This window comes from Protopterus annectens, chromosome 11.part0, assembly GCF_019279795.1.
Source record: "Protopterus annectens isolate FY-2018-M chromosome 11.part0, PAN1.0, whole genome shotgun sequence".
Lineage (NCBI taxonomy): Eukaryota > Metazoa > Chordata > Ceratodontiformes > Protopteridae > Protopterus > Protopterus annectens.
The window spans coordinates 317,074,648-317,097,594 of NC_056745.1; the positions used below are offsets into that span (position 1 = coordinate 317,074,648).

The 22,947-nt window shown below is 38.1% G+C and overlaps 1 protein-coding gene across 1 annotated transcript in view; it reads left to right on the plus strand.

Annotated features, from left to right (window-relative positions):
• LOC122815364 (dynein axonemal heavy chain 3-like) overlaps positions 1-22,947 on the plus strand; it is a 4,921,723-nt gene that overhangs the window by 2,542,112 nt on the left and 2,356,664 nt on the right. Inside the window, exon 37 of the mRNA XM_044087818.1 lies at positions 730-925. Coding sequence (XP_043943753.1) covers positions 730-925 — 196 coding nt within the window. The remainder of the gene's footprint in view (positions 1-729; positions 926-22,947) is intronic.

The window sequence follows — 22,947 nt, forward strand, 5'->3', positions numbered from 1 at the left end:
GTGCCTCATTGACTCTCTTCAAAAGGAACCTTGATGATTGGATGGGAGATAGGAAATTCACCCCGGGGATCATGTCAGTCGCCCTGCTAGACAGGGGCCCAGAGAAGTAAATACTGTGGGAAGAAATATCCAAGGAATTGTTATGATTAGGCTTGCATAGGCCCTAGGTCCGATAGCCTAGTACCAACCTATGAACCTATAAACTTGGTTTTATGGAAAATTTGTCACAGCTGTGATATATGCTTCAGATTGATACAGTGAGGCAATACCTAAACTATTTTATTGCCACAAGCACTGAGTGGTTGATCAATGACTAGGTATGTTTCCCCATTATGTATTGTCAATTGATTCACCATCAGAAGAATATGTAGCAGGTTCACTGCAAGTAAAAATTGACCAAAACCCACTTTTCTCAAGCAATATTATAGCCCTTATTCATACACTGTACTATAAAGTAATGTATTATACATTGAACATATCTGAATTTATAACTTAGAGAGAACACACACTCTGTTTCTGAATTATGTTTTATTCCTCAATATGTGTATTGAGGGGAACACAAAAAGAGTTATTCTGAAGAAGCTCTTGAAACTGAGTAATCTGACAAAAATGGGATGGTGTTTTGGGGTTTTAGAGTCTTTTTCATCCTGAATGCATCTAATTCTATTATTCCATGAGTATGAATATTTTACAAATAATTGTGACTAAAAGGGCACATTTTGTTTTCAGTTTCAGTGAATTCTTGAGAAACCTCTGTGATCAAGACACAAAATACCCACAGCCAAAGGATCTTAAATTCCCTCGGGCACTACTAATTCCTAAAAAAGGAAGAGTCTATGACTTTGTCTACCTTCAGAAACATTTTTCTTCATGGTGCATGTGGAAGGACTTGGTGTCCTCTGTGAATATTGACGACAGCATGCAGGTTTGTACCAGAAAGCATTATTTATGACAGTTTAATTAACTGCTTAAAGCTTGCAAATATTGCAGTCAATATTATCTGGAAATACTAAGTGCCTAAACAGCATTGCTTTAAATGTCATGTCTACCCTACTATGAATAGTTATATCCTAGGAAAGACTCCTACTGGTTGCACTTTGACTGCATACCACAAAATAAACAGATGTGTTTCAAATATGTTTCTGTAGTAAGGCACAGCAGACATGTCCAACTATAAGATATTTTGTGAAAGATTAAGCATACAGTGTGTTTAAACAAACCTTTGCTCTGTGCATTGAAAGCATTCCATCATAAAAATGCCTATGACATTTGGTTCAGGTTTATGACTTTTGCAGAAGTGAGCATTAAAAATGGGAATCTGGCAAGTGAATCGTGGTCCTTAAAACTATCAGCTGATTTAATGCATCTGCATTCATATACATTGAAATTATCTGAAATATCTGATTATAATAAGTAGTATGTGCAGAGATCAATTAAAAGCCATAGAGATTAGATACCGGATTTTGGCACCCTAATGAGATTTTTTCTTGTCTTGCTGCATTATGTTATTCATTTATAATTGAGCTTCAGACAAATGATAGCATCTGTCGCAATAACCAATTTAGTTTTTTAATGCATTAATGAAACTTTATTTCCTATTGAGGATGGGTCAGAAAACATGATTAGGCTGAACAAAACTATTCATTTTACTTTGCTTTATTGCTCTTTATATATAAATATTACATAAGCTTGAATTTTACATGAGCACTATATTTTTCATCTTGCCTATGAATTTAAATGTAGGGCATTAGACAATATAATTCAGTTACTTTACTATATCTCTACCCTTCTTCACATCTTAGTAATTCCACAGTGTGGTAAATTTGCTTGATGGTAGGATCCAGACAATATGTTTTTAAGCATTTGTCTGTATTTGCTAAAGGCATTAAAAAGATGGTTGCAATGAAAAAGAGGTACTTTTTTCTGCTCTATATTTTTTAAAAACACTTTAACTTCCAGAAAGACAATTTGCTCTCTGAAAAAGTAATTTAACACATTTTCTTTTTGTGTAGAATTTTTTTACTAATGAATATCCGAGCACAGTATCAATGTAGCTGTTTTGTTTTCATTCTGATCATCTTATTTTCTTGGTTGCCGCATGACATCCTGAAGTCAGAAAAAGCTCTTGTGTTATTGTTATAAACATAATGGATGTTTAAGTATTTACAGGCAGTGCTGTGTTGCTTAAATGCAAAAATGCATTCTAGCACTTTGCTGTAGTTATTGCTAATGTAACTTTAGTACACAAAGTGAAACACTCATGAAGAGGAAGGGGATGAAGTGATTGTAGGTTATGGCAATTTCTAATAACTTCAAGTAATCAGCTGCAAACTACTAGCAGTCATTTTTTCAAATGTTTAAGTGTTACACTGATCGTTAATTCAACTGTGAAAAATGTAGTAACATCAACCGATATATAGTATCCTGCTTTTTCCACCTTGTAAATACCACTATATGGAAATCCTGAAATGTTCAGGACAAGTTGGTAGTGCTGCAGTCAGCTCTGCTGCCTTTTATGGTACCTTTTCATTGCATCTCAGATTGCTGTTATAAATTGATAGCCTAGAAATTGATAGCCATCGTGTAGGAATATGCATGCATGGACATACTTATAACATCCAATGACCCCTGTGGCAACTGATCTGCTTTTGGGATGCCTTATTAAAATTCAGTGGTTCTGCCACAGACCTCTCTCAGCTATCCCTGTTATGGAAGAATGTTTCTAATTTCAGGCCTGATTTACCCCTGGACATGATGTGCCTATTTTTGAAAGCACATCTCTATTTTCCAGGTAGATTTACCTGTTTCCAGAATTTACTGAATCCCTCTCATCACACATGATTTTTGAAGCTAACTACAAACAGAAATCAACACTACATGGCCAACATATCAGTGGCACTAATAATTTAATAAATAAAGAGGGTATAGCTGTTACATCTCCCCTTTTTCAGAAGCAAAAATAAATTGCCTTATCTAGCAGAATTTTGCAATACAGTTCATTAATGTCTACATATTTTACAAGTCTCTTTGATAATGTGCATATATTTGTCCACCATTTTTGTCTCTGTTTTTAAATATTTTTTTTTTTCTGAGTATTATCCCGCATCCAACATTCCTGGTATTCAAATTTTATACTAATTATATGCTAATAAGATGTCCAGATTTTCAGATGCATGTGCCTCCTTTTCAAGGTCCTTTGCTCCTGTTTTCAATGCCTGCAGATTGAAAGATATGCTCCACCATAATACCCAGCTGAGTATGGCAGATTGCAGGACATTACATGGGTGAGCACTGAGAGATGGACAGTTAATCTTAGGAAAGATCCATCCAGCTGGATGAGGTTTGCCCACAGCCATTATGCTTATGACTGAGGTTCACATAACATCTATGGTATCACAGGGCTGTACTGATGGATGGTTAGGATATTTAGGCTAATGGCAATATCCTTCATCCCACAGGGAGGGGGGGAGAGTTTCATTAGACTGCCATTGCCACAGCGCAGAAACGAGGAAGCCATTTTGTTGTGTTCAATGCCCGGTTAAAGAAACTCCAGCTCTACTCAGTGGCATACCGCCTGTTCAGAGGCGATCTGTGCCTGACGTATAAAGCCATGTCCAACCCAGAATTAATGGACATGCTGCACTCAGAAAATCCAAATCCCATCGAGCTACGCGCTCGAGAGACTTGAACCTCAGCACTGAAATAAATAGGACATGCTGGAGGGACAGATTCATAACCCAGAGGCTCCCTTCACTCTGGAATAAAATCCCAGTCCAGGTTAGGCAGAGTCCCTCATTGACTCTCTTCAAGAGGAATCTTGATGAGTGGATGGGAGATTGTAGGTTTACCCCGGGTATCACTTCTGTGTCACTGTTAGACAGAGGCACAGTATACTAACCTCGAAAAAGGGCAAACAAAATAAATTTAAAATGGGTGGCGAAAGCCAAACACATTCTGGCTAGGCTTATAAATGCCCTAGGGCAGATAGCCTAGTATGAACCTAGGAACCTATGAACCTATAACACGTACATACAGTAGTGCATGCAGAGTGATATGTGGGTTAAGTTTAGAAAAAAAACAAACACCCCGAGACCCACAATGGTAAAATGGTACCCATATCTAAGCCATATACAACCAGAAGACTTCAAAGGGCTATTAATCCTGGATAAGTGGCAGATGGAAAAATTAGGACTTAGTTCATAGGCTCATAGAAAGTTACTTGGCTGTTGATCTCTGAGGATCTTTACTAGCCTAGCCATAAATTCCCAGAAGTTTATAACTTTTATGTTTTAATTACGAATAACCCAGAGATAATCAGAATGCTTACATGTTGCCCATATCCATGAAGATCTATTTGACCAGATTACATTTGAATACCGTAAGAAAAGTAGTTTATTTTATGTGGAGAGAAAGATGATACCAATTAAGTGATTTTCTCTATGATATGTATCTGTCCCTCCAACATGTTCTATTTATGTTACAAAAACGATATAAATCTCTTAATCAAGTGCTTCTGCCTCCCACTGGATTTGCAAATGTGAAGTAAGTTTGACAAGACAGGGTCTGTTGAGGTTCTGTATGCAAGGTAGAGATTTCCCCTCAGTAGCCTGTATGACATTGAGAATAGGGATAGGGCATTGAGATGGTCTGCATAGTTTTAGGCCATTGATTTTTCTTAGTAAGAAAGCCTTGTGGGTGTTTGAGTTATGTCATATGTTTGGTCTGTACATGCAGAAAAGAAATTATACTCAATGACTGACCTGATGAGTGCAGAATACAGTGGATAGATGAAATCCCTGGAGTGGACACCATACCCTTAGTAATAAGCTGTGTGATGAAAAAGCACTTTTTTACAATAGTGGATATGTAGGGATAGAAGGACAATTTGTTGTCTACATAAGTTCCCAGGGGACTAACTACTTGATCAGTTTTCAGGGGTGTTTTGTCAGTGTGAATGTTACAAAGGAATTCTTGCTTTCCCAATGATACCACTATACATTTCCTGGCATTCAATTTTACTGCATGGTTCTGACACAAGCTATTAGTTTGAGAAAGGCCCTCTTGGAGGATCTTGGTGTCCTCAGGGAGCCATTCCACTGTGCATCAATTATGTTTTTCCTATCCATCTGTTGTTCACTTGTTTTCTGCTACCTTTTCTACAAGTATGTTTTCTGTCCACAGTATATAGACTATAGATACGTAAGCCCAATTTCTCCCATCATAACTCAATTGATTGAAGTCAAGGATTGTGAAAGGAAACAAAATAACAGAACTTTTTCTTTTTTCCTTTTGTGATCACTACAACACAAATAAATTAATAAATTATAATCACACTCATAAACATGCCACATATCAGATTAATTACAACTGCAGACAGACAGTGAAACACTTTCTACTTTTTGCTACATACATACACACCGACAAAATACAAATACAATGTTTTCTGTGAGGATCTCTTACCCCTATACCCCCCTCCATTATAGCTCCACGGTCTCTCAACTGCAACCAAAGGCAAATTACTATCAGTATAGTTAACTACACAGAGGTCAATTAAAGCAAAAATCAACAATCTGTCAGTCTGACAAGTAGAAGCACTACTGCCAATCGTTAATATCATAAGCATTTGATACACTGGAATGTTAGCCGTACTTACAGTGCCTTAGTCTCATTTTGTACTAAAGATGAACCTGATTATAATCATTTGTAAACGTCTGTTTTAAGACGCTGTATATAATTCAGATTTTTTGCTTAAACATATTTGCATTTTTATTGTACACATAGATAATCTATTTGTTTAGGACAGCAGGTAATGCAGGAATATTTCTCAGCTGCAATTTGAACAGTATTGTACAGTGCAGTGCATGGTCATAAACTGCCATCAATAAATGAAGTGAAAATAACAGTTAATTTTGTATCTATTAATGGAAAGCCAATGCTTACTAGAATCAAAAACAAAAAGAACATGAAACAGCAGGAGGGTGAAAACAGAGTGCTGCAGGTTTTCAAACAAAATATATCTCTTATGTATTAAATATACTATGTATATTAAATATTTATTTATTTAAATATATTATTTATGTAATAAACTTGTCTAATGCATATGACAATTCCGTACGATGCCTCAGTTGGTACTCTAAACTGTAGCAGTACCTTAGCAAAAAGCCTTGTTTTTCCAAAATGATGTGCAGCCTTGTGAAACTGCATAGAAAAAGCAAATATGACAGAAATAGAAACATTTTTGTGGAATATTTTGATAAAACCACAGGGTTTCCCATTCACTTTATTTGTCACCATATACTTTTGTGTGTACAGTAAACATACCTTTCAACCTTTTAGTGCAAGAAATCTGAGCATAGCCTAAAATAATGGAGGAAAAAGGACCAAAAATAGGGACAATTTTTAAATATCACTCATAAACTTATAACATTGCTAGAATGACAGGATTTGTGTTAGCATTCATTTTCTGAAAGATACAAAGTCTGAAACTCAAATGTGTTATTTAGTGACTTTAATACTCATTGATTTGTCAGAAAACCACAACTTTTATGAAAAACAGACCAAAAACATGAGTCAAAAGTCGACATTCTGAGAAAATCTGGACAGATGAGAAATATTAGATGACGTTATACCCTGTTCACATATAAACAAAACTAGCTTAACTTTAATGAAAAGTAGCCTGAGTATAATTGCCATTTGTTTAAAGTAATTCAAAACACAGTAGTGTATGTACAAGTGAAAGCGCCTTACATTATATTACATTGCAGAAGAAGAGAGAAGAAAGAACCATTTTTGCCCATCCATTCTCCCCATATAAGTGAGTCTGACATGCAGATGATGCTTCATCCATTTGGGATTGCTTAATACGTTCCACCTTCCCCATGCCCTCCTGAAGGGCATTGTGGATTTGGAGCTCATCACTCACTCAGGCAGTATGTTTCAAAGGTCCATAATTCTCTTGGTGAAAAAATACTTTCTTATGTTGAGGTTAAAAATCACCCTCCAACATCATATCCTAACCTCTTTTCTTTCCTCTGTCCTCATTTTCTTAGTTCTATATCCTCATTTTTCCCATGTTGCAATGTCTACCCATTTCTTATCATCTCACTCTGGCTTGTTTATTGCCTGCATGTTCTGTAATTCCATATACTGTTCATGCTTCTGTCCCTTCATCGCCCTGATGACACTTGCAGCCTTATAGGTTCAGAGGTTCATAGGTAGGTACTAGGCTATCGGCCCTGGGGCCTATACAAGCCCAGCCAAAAAGGTACCCTGGCTTTTGCCACCCAAGAAAATTATTTTCCTGTGCCACTGTCGAGCAGAGCCACAGAGGTGATCCCCGGGGTGAATTTCCTATTTCCCATCCAGTCATCAAGATTTTTCTTGAAGAGTGCTAATGAGGAGCTTTGTTTGATATAGATAGGTAGTTTATTCCAGAGTATGGGAAGTCTCTGGGACAGGAATCTATCCCTCTGGCATGTTCTGTTTATTGTTCATAGGTTCATAGGTTCATAGGTTCATACTAGGCTATATTCATCAAATCTGGGTTGACATGGCCTTGTATGTTAGGCAAAGGTCACTTCGGGCAGCATAGCATAGGACAGATTTGAGACCCTTTATCCTTTTTTGGTGAGGAACTTTTGTGGCCTCTCCAGCTGCTGCAAGTGTCGGGTCAGATACATAAGAAGGTCTCCCTACTAACACTTTTAGCTGGTGGGTAATGACAGACTACTATCAACCTTGGGTCCCCCCCAGGTCCTGATAACTTCTTCTGTGCTCAGTGGATTGCCTGTGGGACACCACTTGTGACAGGCTTTGAGTCTGACATGCTGACCCTGTGGGTTCTGTCGATCGAGGTAGGCTGTATGGACTGCCTTTCCCTCATCAATGGCTGTCAACCAAGTAAAAAGGCATGATCTGCCTTTGACAAAGCCAAACTGGATCCAAAAAAATCTTCAAATTCCCTATATATTTTATGAGGTCCATTATGATTCTCTCCATGGCTTTGCAGATAAGGCTTGTCAAGCTAATTGGATGCTGTGTTTTTGGAGAGAGCAGTTCTCTTCTTGGGCACTGGAGATGTTTGGGGGCTGCAATCGTTTGGTATAGATATCTCTCCTTTGGGGGAGAAGTTTGCACTGAACCTGTCAGCCAGTATGTTGGCAATGTCTGTAGGATCAGTAATCTTCACATCATTTTTGAACTCTTGAGCATATCTGGGAGTTTCCTCCCAGGTTTCTAACATAGCTAAAGAAGGCCTTATGATTGTCTTTTGAGTCTTTAGCTATTTTTCTCTCGAAATTTGCTTTGGATGATTTTATGAGAGCTCTTAGTTTTTTACTTATAGTGATCAAGGGTGTCTTACCTTTTAAGGATTTTGGTCTATCTTGTAGTAGCTTCCTCCTTTTGTTGTAGAGTTTGTTTATGGCTGGGGCTGGTGACAAGGTTTAGGTCCCTAGAGCGTGTAGCTCGGAGGGATTGGGATTTCTTTAAATGGAGCATGTCCAACAGCTCTGGGTTTGACATAGCTTTGTATGTTAGGCAAAGATCACCTCTGAGTAGGTGATATGCAACGGAGTAAAGCTGGAGTTTTTTGAGACTGTCTGCGTAGGGCATCTGTTTGAGGCTGGTAATCCTCTTTGTGAGGTATTTCTGCGACCTTTCCAGTTGTTGTAGATGTCTTGTGAGGTACATACCAAAAGGGGCGGTGTACTCTATAATGGGTCTAATGAGTGATGAGTAAAGGGGAACAATTACTTATTTTTTTCTGGATGAGAAACCTTTTGTGATGAGGTGTGCCATGTAGAAGGATTTCCTGACTACTGTGGCAATGTGATTATCAAAGGAGAGACTACTGTCCACCTGTGTCCCAAGGTCTCTTATCACACTTTCGGTGTTAAGTATACTACTGCCTATGTTGTAGTTCATGGGTACAGATTTTTTACCAAAGGAGATGACAATGCAATTTTTGGCATTGAGCTTGAGGCCACGGCTTTGACACCAGGTATCTGTCTCAGTGAGGCCCTTTTGTAGGATGTCCACATCGTTAGGAGATTCGATTATGGCTCCTAGTTTGCAGCCATTTGCAAACTTCGTTAGCCAAAGACCTTCTGTGTTAGCCTGTACTTCAGAGAAGTAGATACCAAACAGGAGAGGACCCAGGACTGAACCCTGTGGTACTCCACTTGTCACTGGTCTGAAGTCGGATTTGGAGTCTGCTACTTTCACATTGTGGGTTCTGTCAGTGAGGCAATTGGCAACCCATCTTGTGACATAGGGATTTATACCTAGTTTAGTGAGTTTATCTATAATTCCAGAGGGGGGGAATGGTGTCAAAAGCCTTGGCAAGATCTAGATAGGCTGTGTGAACCACCTTACCCTTGTCTATGACTTTGGTGACTGCTTCAAAGAAGTCTATCAGGTTTAGGAGACATGATCTGCCTTTTACAAACCCGAACTGGGTGGGATCCAGAGTTTGGAGATTACCAATGTCTTTGTTTATAAGTTCCATGATGATACGTTCCATGGCCTTGCAGACCAGGCTCGTCAGGCAAATAGGGTGGTAGTTCCCGGGGTCCATGGTGGCTCTCCCTTTGTGGAGTGGGATAACCATTGCTGTGCGCCATTCAGCAGGCACAAAGCCTGATTTGAGGCTATGATTGAACATAGTACTTGGGTGGGGTGCCAGTTCGTTCTGTAGTTCATGTAGAATGCAGCCTGGGATGTTGTCTGGTCCCATGGATGCTGTGTTCTTGGCTTTGGAGAGTGTGTTTTTTACCTGTGCAGCCATGATTACAGGAACTTTGCATTCTTCCGGTATAGAGATGGGCTCTTCAGGGGGTGAGAGGGGGGTAAAGTTAGCACTCAACCTATCTGCCGGGATGTTGGAAATATCAGTTGGGTCTGTATATTTAGTGTCGTTGTGCTGTAACTCAGAGCAGATCTGAGTGTTGCCATTCAGATTCTTGACATAGCTATAGAATGCTTTGTGGTTGTCTTTAGAATCAGTGGCAATTTTGTTTTCATAACTAGCTTTGGAGGATTTTATCAGGGATTGCAACTTCTTACTGAGGCTGACCAGGGAGCTCCTCCACTCATGGAATTTTACTCTCTTTTGCAAAAGTTTCTTCCTTCTGTTGTACAGTTTGTTTATGGCAGGGGACCACCAGATTGGCTTCCTTTTTTTGGAGGATAGCATCTTGGTTCTGTTTGGGATAGCACGATCCATGCACTCATGTAAGTGCTTATAAAGTGCAATTGTGTAGGATTCAGTAGTCATAACTGTATTGTCCATCTGCATGGGTGTCATGAAGTTCACCACTTCTGTCTTAAGAAGCATGAAGTTGGCTTTGGAGAAATTTTTTACCATGGTTTCCTTATTAGGGCATGGAGGCAGGATGTGGATATCTAGGGTAATTAGCTTATGGTCGGATCGGACCAATGAGGCATTGACTGCAGGTGTGGAACACCAGTCACTCATATTGGTAATGACTAGATCTAGGATATTGTTGACCCTGGTGGGGGTGTGGATAAGTTGATCCAGGGCATTGGAGTTTATGAATTCCAGAAAGCGTTGAGCGAAGGAGTTGGTACGTGAGTAGTTTTCCCAGTTAATGGTGGGGTAGTTGAAATCACCCATTATTAGGGTGTTTGGTTGAACCCTAATATTTTCCAGTACATCAAGAAAAGAGGAGTGGGAATCCTGGGGCATGGTGGGTGATCTGTAGCAAGCTACAATTTGGATTGCAGTTTTGTCCAGAGTTAGTTGCACTTGGATAACCTCGGCTGCATTATGCTGAACAACTAGCCTGGAGGTGTGGATATCCTTAATGAATATGGATACACCTCCGCCTTTGATGTTCTGGTCCAGGTTACATGGCCGAAAAGTGTGGTAGGAGTTATAGCCTGGTAGTGCAGTGTTGCTCTCTGGAGCCTTGGACCAGGTCTCAGTCACTGCACAGATATCGATGTTCTCCGTTTTAAGGAGTGCCTCGAGTGAGTGCATTTTGAGATTTAAACTTCTGGCATTGAGTAGCATCACCCTCAGTTTTTGCTTGCCTGTTCCTGTTACGGTGGTGAATTTGTCATTTGAACCTTGCCTAAAAAAGGCACTATAGGGGCGGCAAGAACCTTAGCCAGTGTCCGGAATCCCAGGGGTGACAGGTACAGGCCATCTCTGGCAAAGCATCGAGGTCTGTCGACCATGTCATCCCAGGCAGACAGATACTGGATCCCTTTAGAATGGCACCAGAAGCTTAGCCAATTGTTGAAGTCAATCATTTTGTCCTTGTACTGCGGCATCATTCTGGGTGATGGCAGAATGCTACTCAGGGCTAAGGTCATACCTGCCTGGGCTACAAGATCAGAGAGCTCTTCCATGTCTCTTTTCATGTAGTCCAGGGAGGTACATCTCAGTTCGTTCACACCAACATGGACAATGACAGAGTCATATTTGTACTTGTTGTGGAGTGACCTGAGTGTGTAGGTTATGTGGCGGATCCTGGCACCCGACAGGCAACTGACAGTAACCTTCTCCTTGTTTAGCCTGATGAGTGGGACATCAGTGTGCCTGACTATAGAGTCACCTATGACTAGTGTGTTGGGTACGTTGTTTTGCCTTATTGGCTGTAGTTGAGTGGCACACTGAGTCTGTGGGCTATGTGTCATTTGGGTTGTGTTGGGGGGTGGAGGTTGCTTGCATTTCTGCTTTGGAGGTCTCTGTTGCTTGAGCAGATTATTATTGAGAGCCTCCGCGAATGTTTTTGTATTTCTATGTGTGGATTTTGGTGGTGTAGATTTAATGAGACTATGTGATGAGTGTGGGATGGTGCAAGTGTTTACCTTCTCCTCTTGACTGTCAAGTTCAGTCTTGATTGGAGAGAGCTTTACCTCCAGTTTGGCTAGATAAGTGCATCTCTCACAGGTTGTAGTGTTGAGTGGTAGGAGGAGAGGGTTGTCTGTGTACATGAGGCAATTTCTACATTGCCCCAAGATGCCCAGATTCATCAGATAGACAGGAGAGAACACTGGGAGCTGACCCTTGGACATGCCTGAATAAAAAACTATTTTCCTCTAGATAAGTGAGGAAAGTGAGTACAAGAGCTGTTTTTCTCTAAGCAAGTGAGGAAAGTAAGTAGCAAAACTCTTTTCCTCTAGGTAATGAGGAAGGTTGAGTGTTGTAGTAATTAGTAGGTTATTTAGTGCTTACAAGTTCTGAACAAGTGCTGATCATGAATATGCAAATTCAAGTGCTAAAAGTAAGAATCTGTATCTGGACTAAACTAGTTACAGGAAAGGGGGGAAACAAGTGCAAATGTGAGCTTTTAAATCAGAAAGTTGAGAGAGATGGAAAAACTGCCCAAACGGACAATAACTACAATTTCTGGGCCAGCACCACTAGTTATGTGGTAGATAGGTTACCTAGTGCTTGCCACTCCCACTGATAAGCTAGAAGGCTTCCCTCCAATGCAGAAAGCTTGGGGGGGGGGGCTCAGAAGCTTACATATAGTCCTGGATACAGCAAATCTGAATCTGGACTACATTAGTTACAGGAAAGGTATTTTTTTTTTTATATATACAGAAAAGTAGCTAAAACAGCAGTCAAAACAATTCAAATACAGTGCAAGCTTGCACACTTGAGTATGTAGCAATGTTAGACCAAACAGTTTAAAAAATGCAATTAAATTAAAAATGACTAAAAGCAATGCAGAAGGAGTCTATGAGGTAAAGAAATGGTACTGGGGAGAGTGTCCCAGATCAAATCTACAGTGGGGGTGGGCAACTTCAAAAACCTCCAAATTTAAACAACACAGGAATATGGAGGGTCGGTATGGAAAAACCAACACCTTCAGCAGAGATCTGAAAAACTATACAGTGAAGCAAAAATAACAGTGCACAACTCTGAAGTCAGCCAGCAATGATATAAAATTAGTCAAACATCAATTACCAGTACACAACTCTGCAGTGCCAGAAAAATATACACAGCTCTGTATATCTCCAGATAGTTTGAAGAGCACTCTTTCAGGACACAGGAAGGCTCCAACAATGATATGCAGACTTTTTTTACTAAGAGGGTCTAATTTTATGCAAGTAATCCTTGAGATGGTCAGATAACACACAGGATGTAAAACCTTGCAGCCTTTTTCTCAGTGCATTGCAGTTGTTTCATACCTTTTTGCCTTCTATGGTCTTCAAAACCACATACAGCTTCCTAGATGTATTTTCTGCAATGTATAGAAGAATACGAATATAAAAATCACATGATTCTAGTACATACAGAATGTTCCCCAGCACTTCTGGCTTATGGTCCCAGGCCAGTGCCATGATCATGCCTAGGGCCTTTGCAGACACATTCTGTTCTGGTTTAGATTCCTTTAACTTACATGTGACCTATAGAAAGTTGAATCCAAACTGCAAAGTTTGCACTTATCCACACTGAACCTCATTTACCACCTTCTTGCCAACTCGTCAAGAATTCAGTGTCCCTTTCCAATTCTCTCCCTCACCGAGCAAAATTATAATAACCTTTTTTGTGTTATCTGCAGATTGATATAGTTTGTTAGTCATTATTTCAAACAGATCAGAAATAAAACAATGGATAACTGGTAGTGTCAGTCCCAACAGGGATTCTTACAAAAGTCCTCAGGTCAGTCCTCTCTGACATGTAAAAATGTAAATGTCAGTATTTAATCTGACAGCCCTCCATATCCATCATCCACCGAGTTCTTCCCTGCATTTATTTCCTCTCACTTGCACAGCTTCTTGTCTTCCTGCTTATTGGAAATTAGTCAACTCATTTTAAATATTGGCAGGAGACAACAGTTTGTTTGTTTTCTTTTGGCTTTTCCCGGTTAGGGGTCGCCACAGTAGAACTCCGGTCTGCTAATGATTGGCAGTCGATTTTTACAGTGCCAGCCCGATGCCCAACCTTCAACGAAGGCACACCCATTCACACATGTCTTTCGAACGCCACTCAACCGTAGGGAGGACATGCAGACGCCACACAGAAAGTGCTCAAGCCGAGAATCGAACACTACTCTAAAATATCTACAGGCTTACTGTCGTTCCTCATAGGAAGTATTGTGGGGATTAAGAGGTATATTAATGGGGAAGAAGTAATGTGTGCACAATAGTAACGAAAGCAAGAAAGTATTTATTAATGGTAAATATTAAAATTTACATTTTTTACATGTCAGAGTGAAATGGTGGTATATGAAATACAATATAATTATAAGACAATATTATGATAAATTGAACAAACTAAATGAAAAGTTAAGCGAACTTTCCTAAAAATTCAGGAACATATAAAAGACTTAGAAATGATTTTCTGGTGAGTGTGATATCTTTGCATGCCAAAGCAGCTCAAGAAGGAAGAATGTATAGGTTCAAATTTACTGTACTGGGATACCCTTATTTACACAGAGGAGGTAACAAAGTGGAAATGTTAAATACTTTAGAGGCTAGAATAATTGCAAAGTATAATACTTTATTCCCCAGAGGTATGAATGTAGAAATGTCTTGCAAGCTGTTTTATAAACATCCAATAAACCGATTACATCAGGATAAGTCACAGTATTTATTCAATAAATATCCAAATAAGCACTTTCATCCCCCAATTTTACAATTATATTAGGAACTTCATCAGATAACAAATTCAATTTCCACCTCTCTTAAAATGGTTTCCTAAAAATTATGTTACATCCTTAAGTTTAAATTCAAATACCTAAAGAGCCCACTACTAACACAACTGATACATAAGAGGCATAAAGTACATTTTAACACATATAAATCACCTACTTCACACTCGTATCGGATGAATTAAAAAGTGTTTTAAAAATTCAGTCCCATTGTATTTAACAAAAAACATAAAAATAAAAATAAAAATAATAATTTTAGAATCATAAATATAATCATATATATAACTTGTTGTGAACAATTTTTAAATGTGTGTCCATGTGTATTAAACTAAATTTTAAAACTAGTTATCTTTTTAAAGCTTTAAGTTTTAAAAGACTAATTATGGAAAACTTTCATTTAATCCTAGCCAATGAACTGAGTTTAAACAGACCTGCCAACTCACTTCTGCTTTTTATAATAAATATGGCCAGGCTCCCCCTCTTTTATTAGGGTATAATGTTTCTAAAATAATGAATTTGAGCATATGATCTGGATGTTGGAAAGTCTGTTTTGCTAGGGCACTATGATCATCATGATCCCCGATGTTTCTAAGATGTTCACTGATCCTATTTTTTTAATTTTTGTTCAGTCTTTCCTATGTAGAAACATACACAGTTGCAACATAAAGCACAATAGACCACTCTTTCTGTGTTACAATAACATCTCCCCTGTATTTTTATCCTCACGTTATTAATCATAACCTCATTTACTTCTAAGATGTATGGACAAAATTTACAAGACCCACATTTATACATGTATCCAGTTCTTGAAGGTACCCTCTGATTTTCAACCAAATTTTTAATATTTTGCCCCTTTCTAAACACACATATTGGTTTATCACCAATAAGGTCCCTTAATTGTTTTTCTCCGTTTAACAATATCCAATTTTTTTCTAAAATAGTTTTAATGTGATGAGTCATTTGAGAATTTAGTCAAAAAACAAGATTTAAAATTACTCATTCTCTCTACCTGTAACATATTCTCACCCTCATTAGGGTTCAATATGGGGCTAGGCTCATACTGAAGGGGTTTCATGATTACTATCCCTTTCTCATTATTAATAGACTCCGTTACTTCACTTTGTACCTTTAAAATGGGTAGAAAATGTCCATTCTATCTTTTAATAATGACTTCATTCATGATATCTACCAAGTCTATAGGGTACCCTCTTTTGAGGAACATTCCTTTCAGTTTATTACATTCATTCAAAAAATTCTCGCATAGTGTAACCATTCTGGCTGCCCTCATGAACTGTCCCTTTATAACCCCTCGCTTTTATGAAAAGGGATTACAACTACTGAAATGAAGGAAACTATTTGAATACGTATCTTTACGAAACATTTCAGCCAGAAACCTATTATTATGAATATCTTTTATCAATAAGACATCAAAGTAAGATATTTCTCTTTCATTAACCGTATAGGTAAATTTAAAAAATGGGGTAGAACTGTTTATATAGTCTAAAAATCGTTCAATTTGCTGGTTTGGCCCTTTCCACAAAATAAAAATATTGTCAAGAAAATGAGTGTAAGCATAGCAATAGGAGAAGAAAGGTGTATTTATTAAAAACCTTCTCTCCCATTCAAGCATGACAATATTCGCATAGAGGCCCCCACATGCTGCACCCATTGCAACACCTTGAGTTTGATGGTAATATTCTTTCTCAAATAAGATAAAGTTATTTCTTAGAACCATATCAAGCAATTTTCCAAACATATTGATCCTGTCTTGAGCTATCCCTTTAGAGACAAGGTACTTGCAAAACCACTGTAACCCAAGTTCATCTGGGAATAACAGTATATAAATCATTAACATCTACCGTTATAAATATGCAAGTACTGTCGAATGTAAGTTGGTTTATTTTCTTAAGGAAATCCCAGGAGTCAATACATAGAAATGATTCATTACTAAGATGTTATTTTAGTTCAATGTCAAGAAACCTAGCAAGCAGGTGTGTTATTGAGCCTCTAGCATCTACAATAGGGCGCATAGGGGATTGGTGTGTGTTCTTATGTATCTTTGGTATATCAAAGATGACTGGTGTAACTGGGAAATCCACTGACAAAAAATGAAGTTCCTCTAAATTTATGAGCCCATCTATAAACAAATCTTGTAAATATCCTGCAATTCTCTTTTGTGCTCCATTCATTTCATTTAGTGAACTTTGAATGTATGTAAGTGTCTCTAAAATCTCATACCTTTTCATAATACAGTCATTTCTGTTCATAAGAACCACACCACCCCCTTTGTCTGGTTTCATGATTCTAAGACCAGTATTTGTAGTAAGGAACTGTAATTCCATTTCTTCCTCCCCATTTAAATTACTCTTAAACTTATTTTTATGTCTTTGTTGACAAAAAGCTCGAATATCTAACTCACATACTCTTTCAAATACATCCAACATAGGATGAATAGGGGGGTTATAAGGGCTTGTTGTTTTAAAAGGCCCAACCACTTTTTCCACACTCTAAAACAGAAAATTAAAGTTGTTTCCTCACATATTCTTTCAAGTCCATTAGGGTATGTACCAGATTTGCTGGCCTACTTGGAATGAACGTAAAGCCTTTAGCCAATAAATTATATAAATGGGTGTTTAAATCCATCTCAGTAAAATTATACACCTTAAAGTCCCGAGAGGTATTTATTTCAATAGAAATTATCAGTAATAAAAAATGTTTATAAAACATTACATTACGTAATTGTTTACATTTATGCACAATTACATTTGTTTCCTCCCCCTTCTCCCTCTCCATGTCCTCCTGTGGTTCCCCCTGTTCAGTTGTGTTTGACCTCGTTGATGATTGTATACAAGTTGTCTCCCTTGATTGTTATTCCTCAACATTTTTTGGTTTAAAATATATTCTGAACATCTAAGTGGGTGGAATTCCTCCTCCTCTAAAGTCTCATCCCCTTCATTATTAAAGTCCATACATATATCATTGTTGTCCAAGTCATTAGTCCCATTTTGTCTATTTAAATATCATTCTTGGTAATGGGGGGGAGTGGGGAGGCTGATTTAGTGTTGTACTCTTTTTCATTCCTTAGAAGTTTTTTTTCATTTTCTTGTTTTTAATCATCTCCATTTGCTCTTCAATGGAGCAAAAAATATGTGTATACTCGAATTTATTCATCGAGAATAGGGGATCTTCTGTAATTTTACTATCCAAGTTCTCAACCTCTTGCCCATGGCCTCTATTTGTGTCTCATTGTGTTTAACTACCATGTCCATATATTCAAATCCAAAATGATCAAATAGTTGTAACAGGTCTTTATGGAATGCTGAGTCAGCGACCAATCCCGTAGGGTGGCGCCACATGCGCAAACCCTTTGGTACCACTCTCATTTTTAAACATTCCATAAAATAAGAGTTGTCCATCTGAAGCTTTTTTATTTTTAATAAAACATGATCCAATTCACATAGTCTGTTATTAAAAGTTTCATTACCATTAAGTTCTGGAGTTCTCTGCCCAAAAACACAACTGTTGTTCAACCAGCCAGTAAGCGAAGTCACATTGCCAGTGTTAGTGTTTGTATAAATATTCCCGTTATTAACGTGAGCATTTGTATTTACATTTGTTTTAGCACTAACCTGCAAAGGTCTAAGCACAGGCCTTGTAGTCAACTGTGCCATCAAATCAGTGCCACAAGTTCCGGGTACATTATTGTCTGTCCCAGACAAAGACAAAATGTTTGGAGTAGGATGAATAGACAGCTGGGTAAGCAACTGTTGCTCCAACCATTCCAGTCCCTGTGAGAGTTGCTGAATGAGAATAGTGAGCTCCCCAATTGATTCAACAAGTTGCAACAGTGCTCCAGGAATCTCCGTTTGCATCAAAGTAGGAGGTGTATTATTAGCCTGAACCAAATCCATCTGGTGAGTGGAAAAATCACAAACCAAGTCAAGAAGCAATGCAAGTCGCCAAGAAAGTCAAATAAACCGCTCACACCAGGATAGGTCACAGTATTTATTCAATGAATATCCAAATAAGCGCTTTCGTCCCCCAATTTTACAATTACATCATGAACTTCATCAGATAACAAATTCAATTTCCACCTCTCTTAAATGCTTTCCTAAAAATGACATCACATCCTTAAGTTTAAATATAAATACTTAAAGAGCCCACTACTAACACAATAGATACATAAGAGACATAAAGTACCCTATAGACTTGGTAGATGATATCATGAATGAAATCATTATTAAAAGACAGAATGGACATTTTCTACCCATTTTAAAGGTACCAAGTGAAGTAACAGAGGCTATTAATAATGAGAAATGGATAGTATTCATGAATCCCCTTCAGTATGAACCTAACCCCATACTGAACCCTAATCAGGGTGAGAATATGTTACAGGAAGAGAGAATCAGTAATTTTAAATCCTGTTTTTTTGACTACATTCTAGAATGACTCATCACATTAAAACTATTTTAGAAAAAAATGGATATTGTTAAATGGAGAAAAACAATTAAGGGACCTTATTGGTGGTAAACCAATATGTGTGTTTAGAAAGGGGCAAAATATTATTTGGTTGAAAATCAGAGGGCACCTTCAAGAACTGGATACATGTATAAATGTGGGTCTTGTAAGTTTTGCCCATACATCTTAGAAGTAAATGAGGTTATGGTTAATAACACGAGGATAAAAATACATGGGAGATGTTGTTGTGAAACAGAAAGAGTGGTCTATTGTGCTTTATGTTGCAACTGTGTATGTTTCTACATAGGAAAGACCAAACAAAAATTAAAAAATAGGATCAGTGAACATCTTAGAAACATTAGGGACCATGAAGAGTGTAGTGCCCTAGCAAAAACACACCTCCCAACATCCAGATAATATCTTTAAATTCATTATTTTAGAAACATTATACCCTAATGAAAGAGGGGGAACCTGGCCATATTTATTATAAAAAGCAGAACTGAGTTGGCAGGTTCATTTAAACTCAGTTCATTGGCCAGTGCTCCTGACCCAGACGGCTGTTCTGCTGTAAACTTGGTATTATCTCTTCTCACGGCTCCCACCCAGAAAGGCTTGCACAGTTAGAAGGTCTGCATCCAGCTGGGAATTTTTTTTAAAAAGAAAAATAAAATGGACAGCCACACTGGTCTACCCTCAATAACAAACTTAACTAAGGTTATTACTTTTTCTAAAGTCTTTCTGCTTAAACTGCTTAATTCATCCATACTGGGTCAACAGCACCAAACTTCCCAGCCCTTAAATAAGGCTCCTAATGCTAAAAAGTTCCACCAAATTGTACTGTTAAAGTTGCTGTCTGTGTTTAAAAACAGAACATAGATTAAAATTTAAAGCAAGTACTGTATACGGCTGACCTGGGTCTAAAGGCACCTTTTAGGCTGATCCACACAGTAATTTGGCTGCCTCCATATTGTTAAAATTAGCTAGTTTCCCCAGTATCTTCTTTCTTACACCTAAAATAATACCCTGAACACAGTAATTTCACTCTACTCTCCCTCACATAGCCCTGAAAATTATACCATTCAGCTATAAAATTAACCTGCAAGTGTATTAAATACAGCTTAAACATAGTCTATAAATTGGTGCAAAAACAAATTAAAAATGCAGCCAAACATACAACCATACATAATAAAAGCCTAAGGAAATACTTGGAGTCAGTGTTAGCCCGCTGTGCTCAACTTCGCTGCGCTCGGGCTTGCTCCTCTCTTCTCACTGCCCCCAATTCTCACCCACCCCCACTAGTGCTACATTTAAACTAAATGTAGCCACTCCCGTTATGCTAAGTACCAATCAGCAACTCATACATCACTGAACAGCCCTTCCCCCTTAACCCATTTCCTTCTCTTCCATTCTTCCACACTCTGTTAACACACTCAACCATCAAAATTGGCCAACCCCTAACAAAATGGAAACAAATAAAAAAATACTAATTACCCTACTGCATATACTATTTCTATTTTACCATCTTCTGCCTATGAACAAAAACTTGACCATGGTATTCACTACCCAAATGGTCAAACAGCCACCCACAACTTCACGCATAACACCAAACACTTCCCCATCTCCAGCACACCAAATCTACAACCCTCAACAAAATATTACCCCTGTAAAGCCACAAAACATAATCCTAAAGACAAAGACTATATAAAACGTATAAACAAACTCCTAAAGCTTAGAGTATCCTGTAACTATAACCTTATAACACATGGGGACATCCATCCCAACCCTGGCTCACCCACACACAATAGCCTTCACTCCCCTACCACAACCCCCACAGTCAAGCTACCCATTTCTACTCCCACTAGTTCCCTCATAGCATTTCACCTAAATATTAGAAGTATTAACAATAAGATTCCCAAACTACATGCCCTCCTAGCAACCCACTCCCCAGACATTATGTGTCTTATGGAAACCTGGCTAAAACCTAGTACTACTGATAATGAGATACTACCTCCAGGATATAATATTCACTGGTTAGACCATACTAACCTAGTACTACTGATAATGAGATACTACCTCCAGGATATAATATTCACCGGTTAGACCATACTAACCTAGTACTACTGATAATGAGATACTACCTCCAGGATATAATATTCACCGGTTAGACCATACTAACCTAGTACTACTGATAATGAGATACTACCTCCAGGATATAATATTCACCAGTTAGACCATACTAACCTAGTACTACTGATAATGAGATACTACCTCCAGGATATAATATTCACTGGTTAGACCATACTAACCTAGTACTACTGATAATGAGATACTACCTCCAGGATATAATATTCACCGGTTAGACTGTACTAACCTAGTACTACTGATAATGAGATACTACCTCCAGGATATAATATTCACTGGTTAGACCATACTAACCTAGTACTACTGATAATGAGATACTACCTCCAGGATATAATATTCACTGGTTAGACCATACTAACCTAGTACTACTGATAATGAGATACTACCTCCAGGATATAATATTCACCAGTTAGACCATACTAACCTAGTACTACTGATAATGAGATACTACCTCCAGGATATAATATTCACCATTTAGACCATACTAACCTAGTACTACTGATAATGAGATACTACCTCCAGGATATAATATTCACCGGTTAGACCGTACTAACCTAGTACTACTGATAATGAGATACTACCTCCAGGATATAATATTCACCGGTTAGACCATACTAACCTAGTACTACTGATAATGAGATACTACCTCCAGGATATAATATTCACCGGTTAGACCATACTAACCTAGTACTACTGATAATGAGATACTACCTCCAGGATATAATATTCACCGGTTAGACCATACTAACCTAGTACTACTGATAATGAGATACTACCTCCAGGATATAATATTCACCGGTTAGACTGTACTAACCTAGTACTACTGATAATGAGATACTACCTCCAGGATATAATATTCACCGGTTAGACCATACTAACCTAGTACTACTGATAATGAGATACTACCTCCAGGATATAATATTCACCGGTTAGACCATACTAACCTAGTACTACTGATAATGAGATACTACCTCCAGGATATAATATTCACCGGTTAGACCATACTAACCTAGTACTACTGATAATGAGATACTACCTCCAGGATATAATATTCACCGGTTAGACCATACTAACCTAGTACTACTGATAATGAGATACTACCTCCAGGATATAATATTCACCGGTTAGACCATACTAACCTAGTACTACTGATAATGAGATACTACCTCCAGGATATAATATTCACCGGTTAGACCATACTAACCTAGTACTACTGATAATGAGATACTACCTCCAGGATATAATATTCACCGGTTAGACCATACTAACCTAGTACTACTGATAATGAGATACTACCTCCAGGATATAATATTCACTGGTTAGACCATACTAACCTAGTACTACTGATAATGAGATACTACCTCCAGGATATAATATTCACCGGTTAGACCATACTAACCTAGTACTACTGATAATGAGATACTACCTCCAGGATATAATATTCACCGGTTAGACCATACTAACCTAGTACTACTGATAATGAGATACTACCTCCAGGATATAATATTCACCTGTTAGACCATACTAACCTAGTACTACTGATAATGAGATACTACCTCCAGGATATAATATTCACCGGTTAGACATTACTAACCTAGTACTACTGATAATGAGATACTACCTCCAGGATATAATATTCACCGGTTAGACCATACTAACCTAGTACTACTGATAATGAGATACTACCTCCAGGATATAATATTCACCGGTTAGA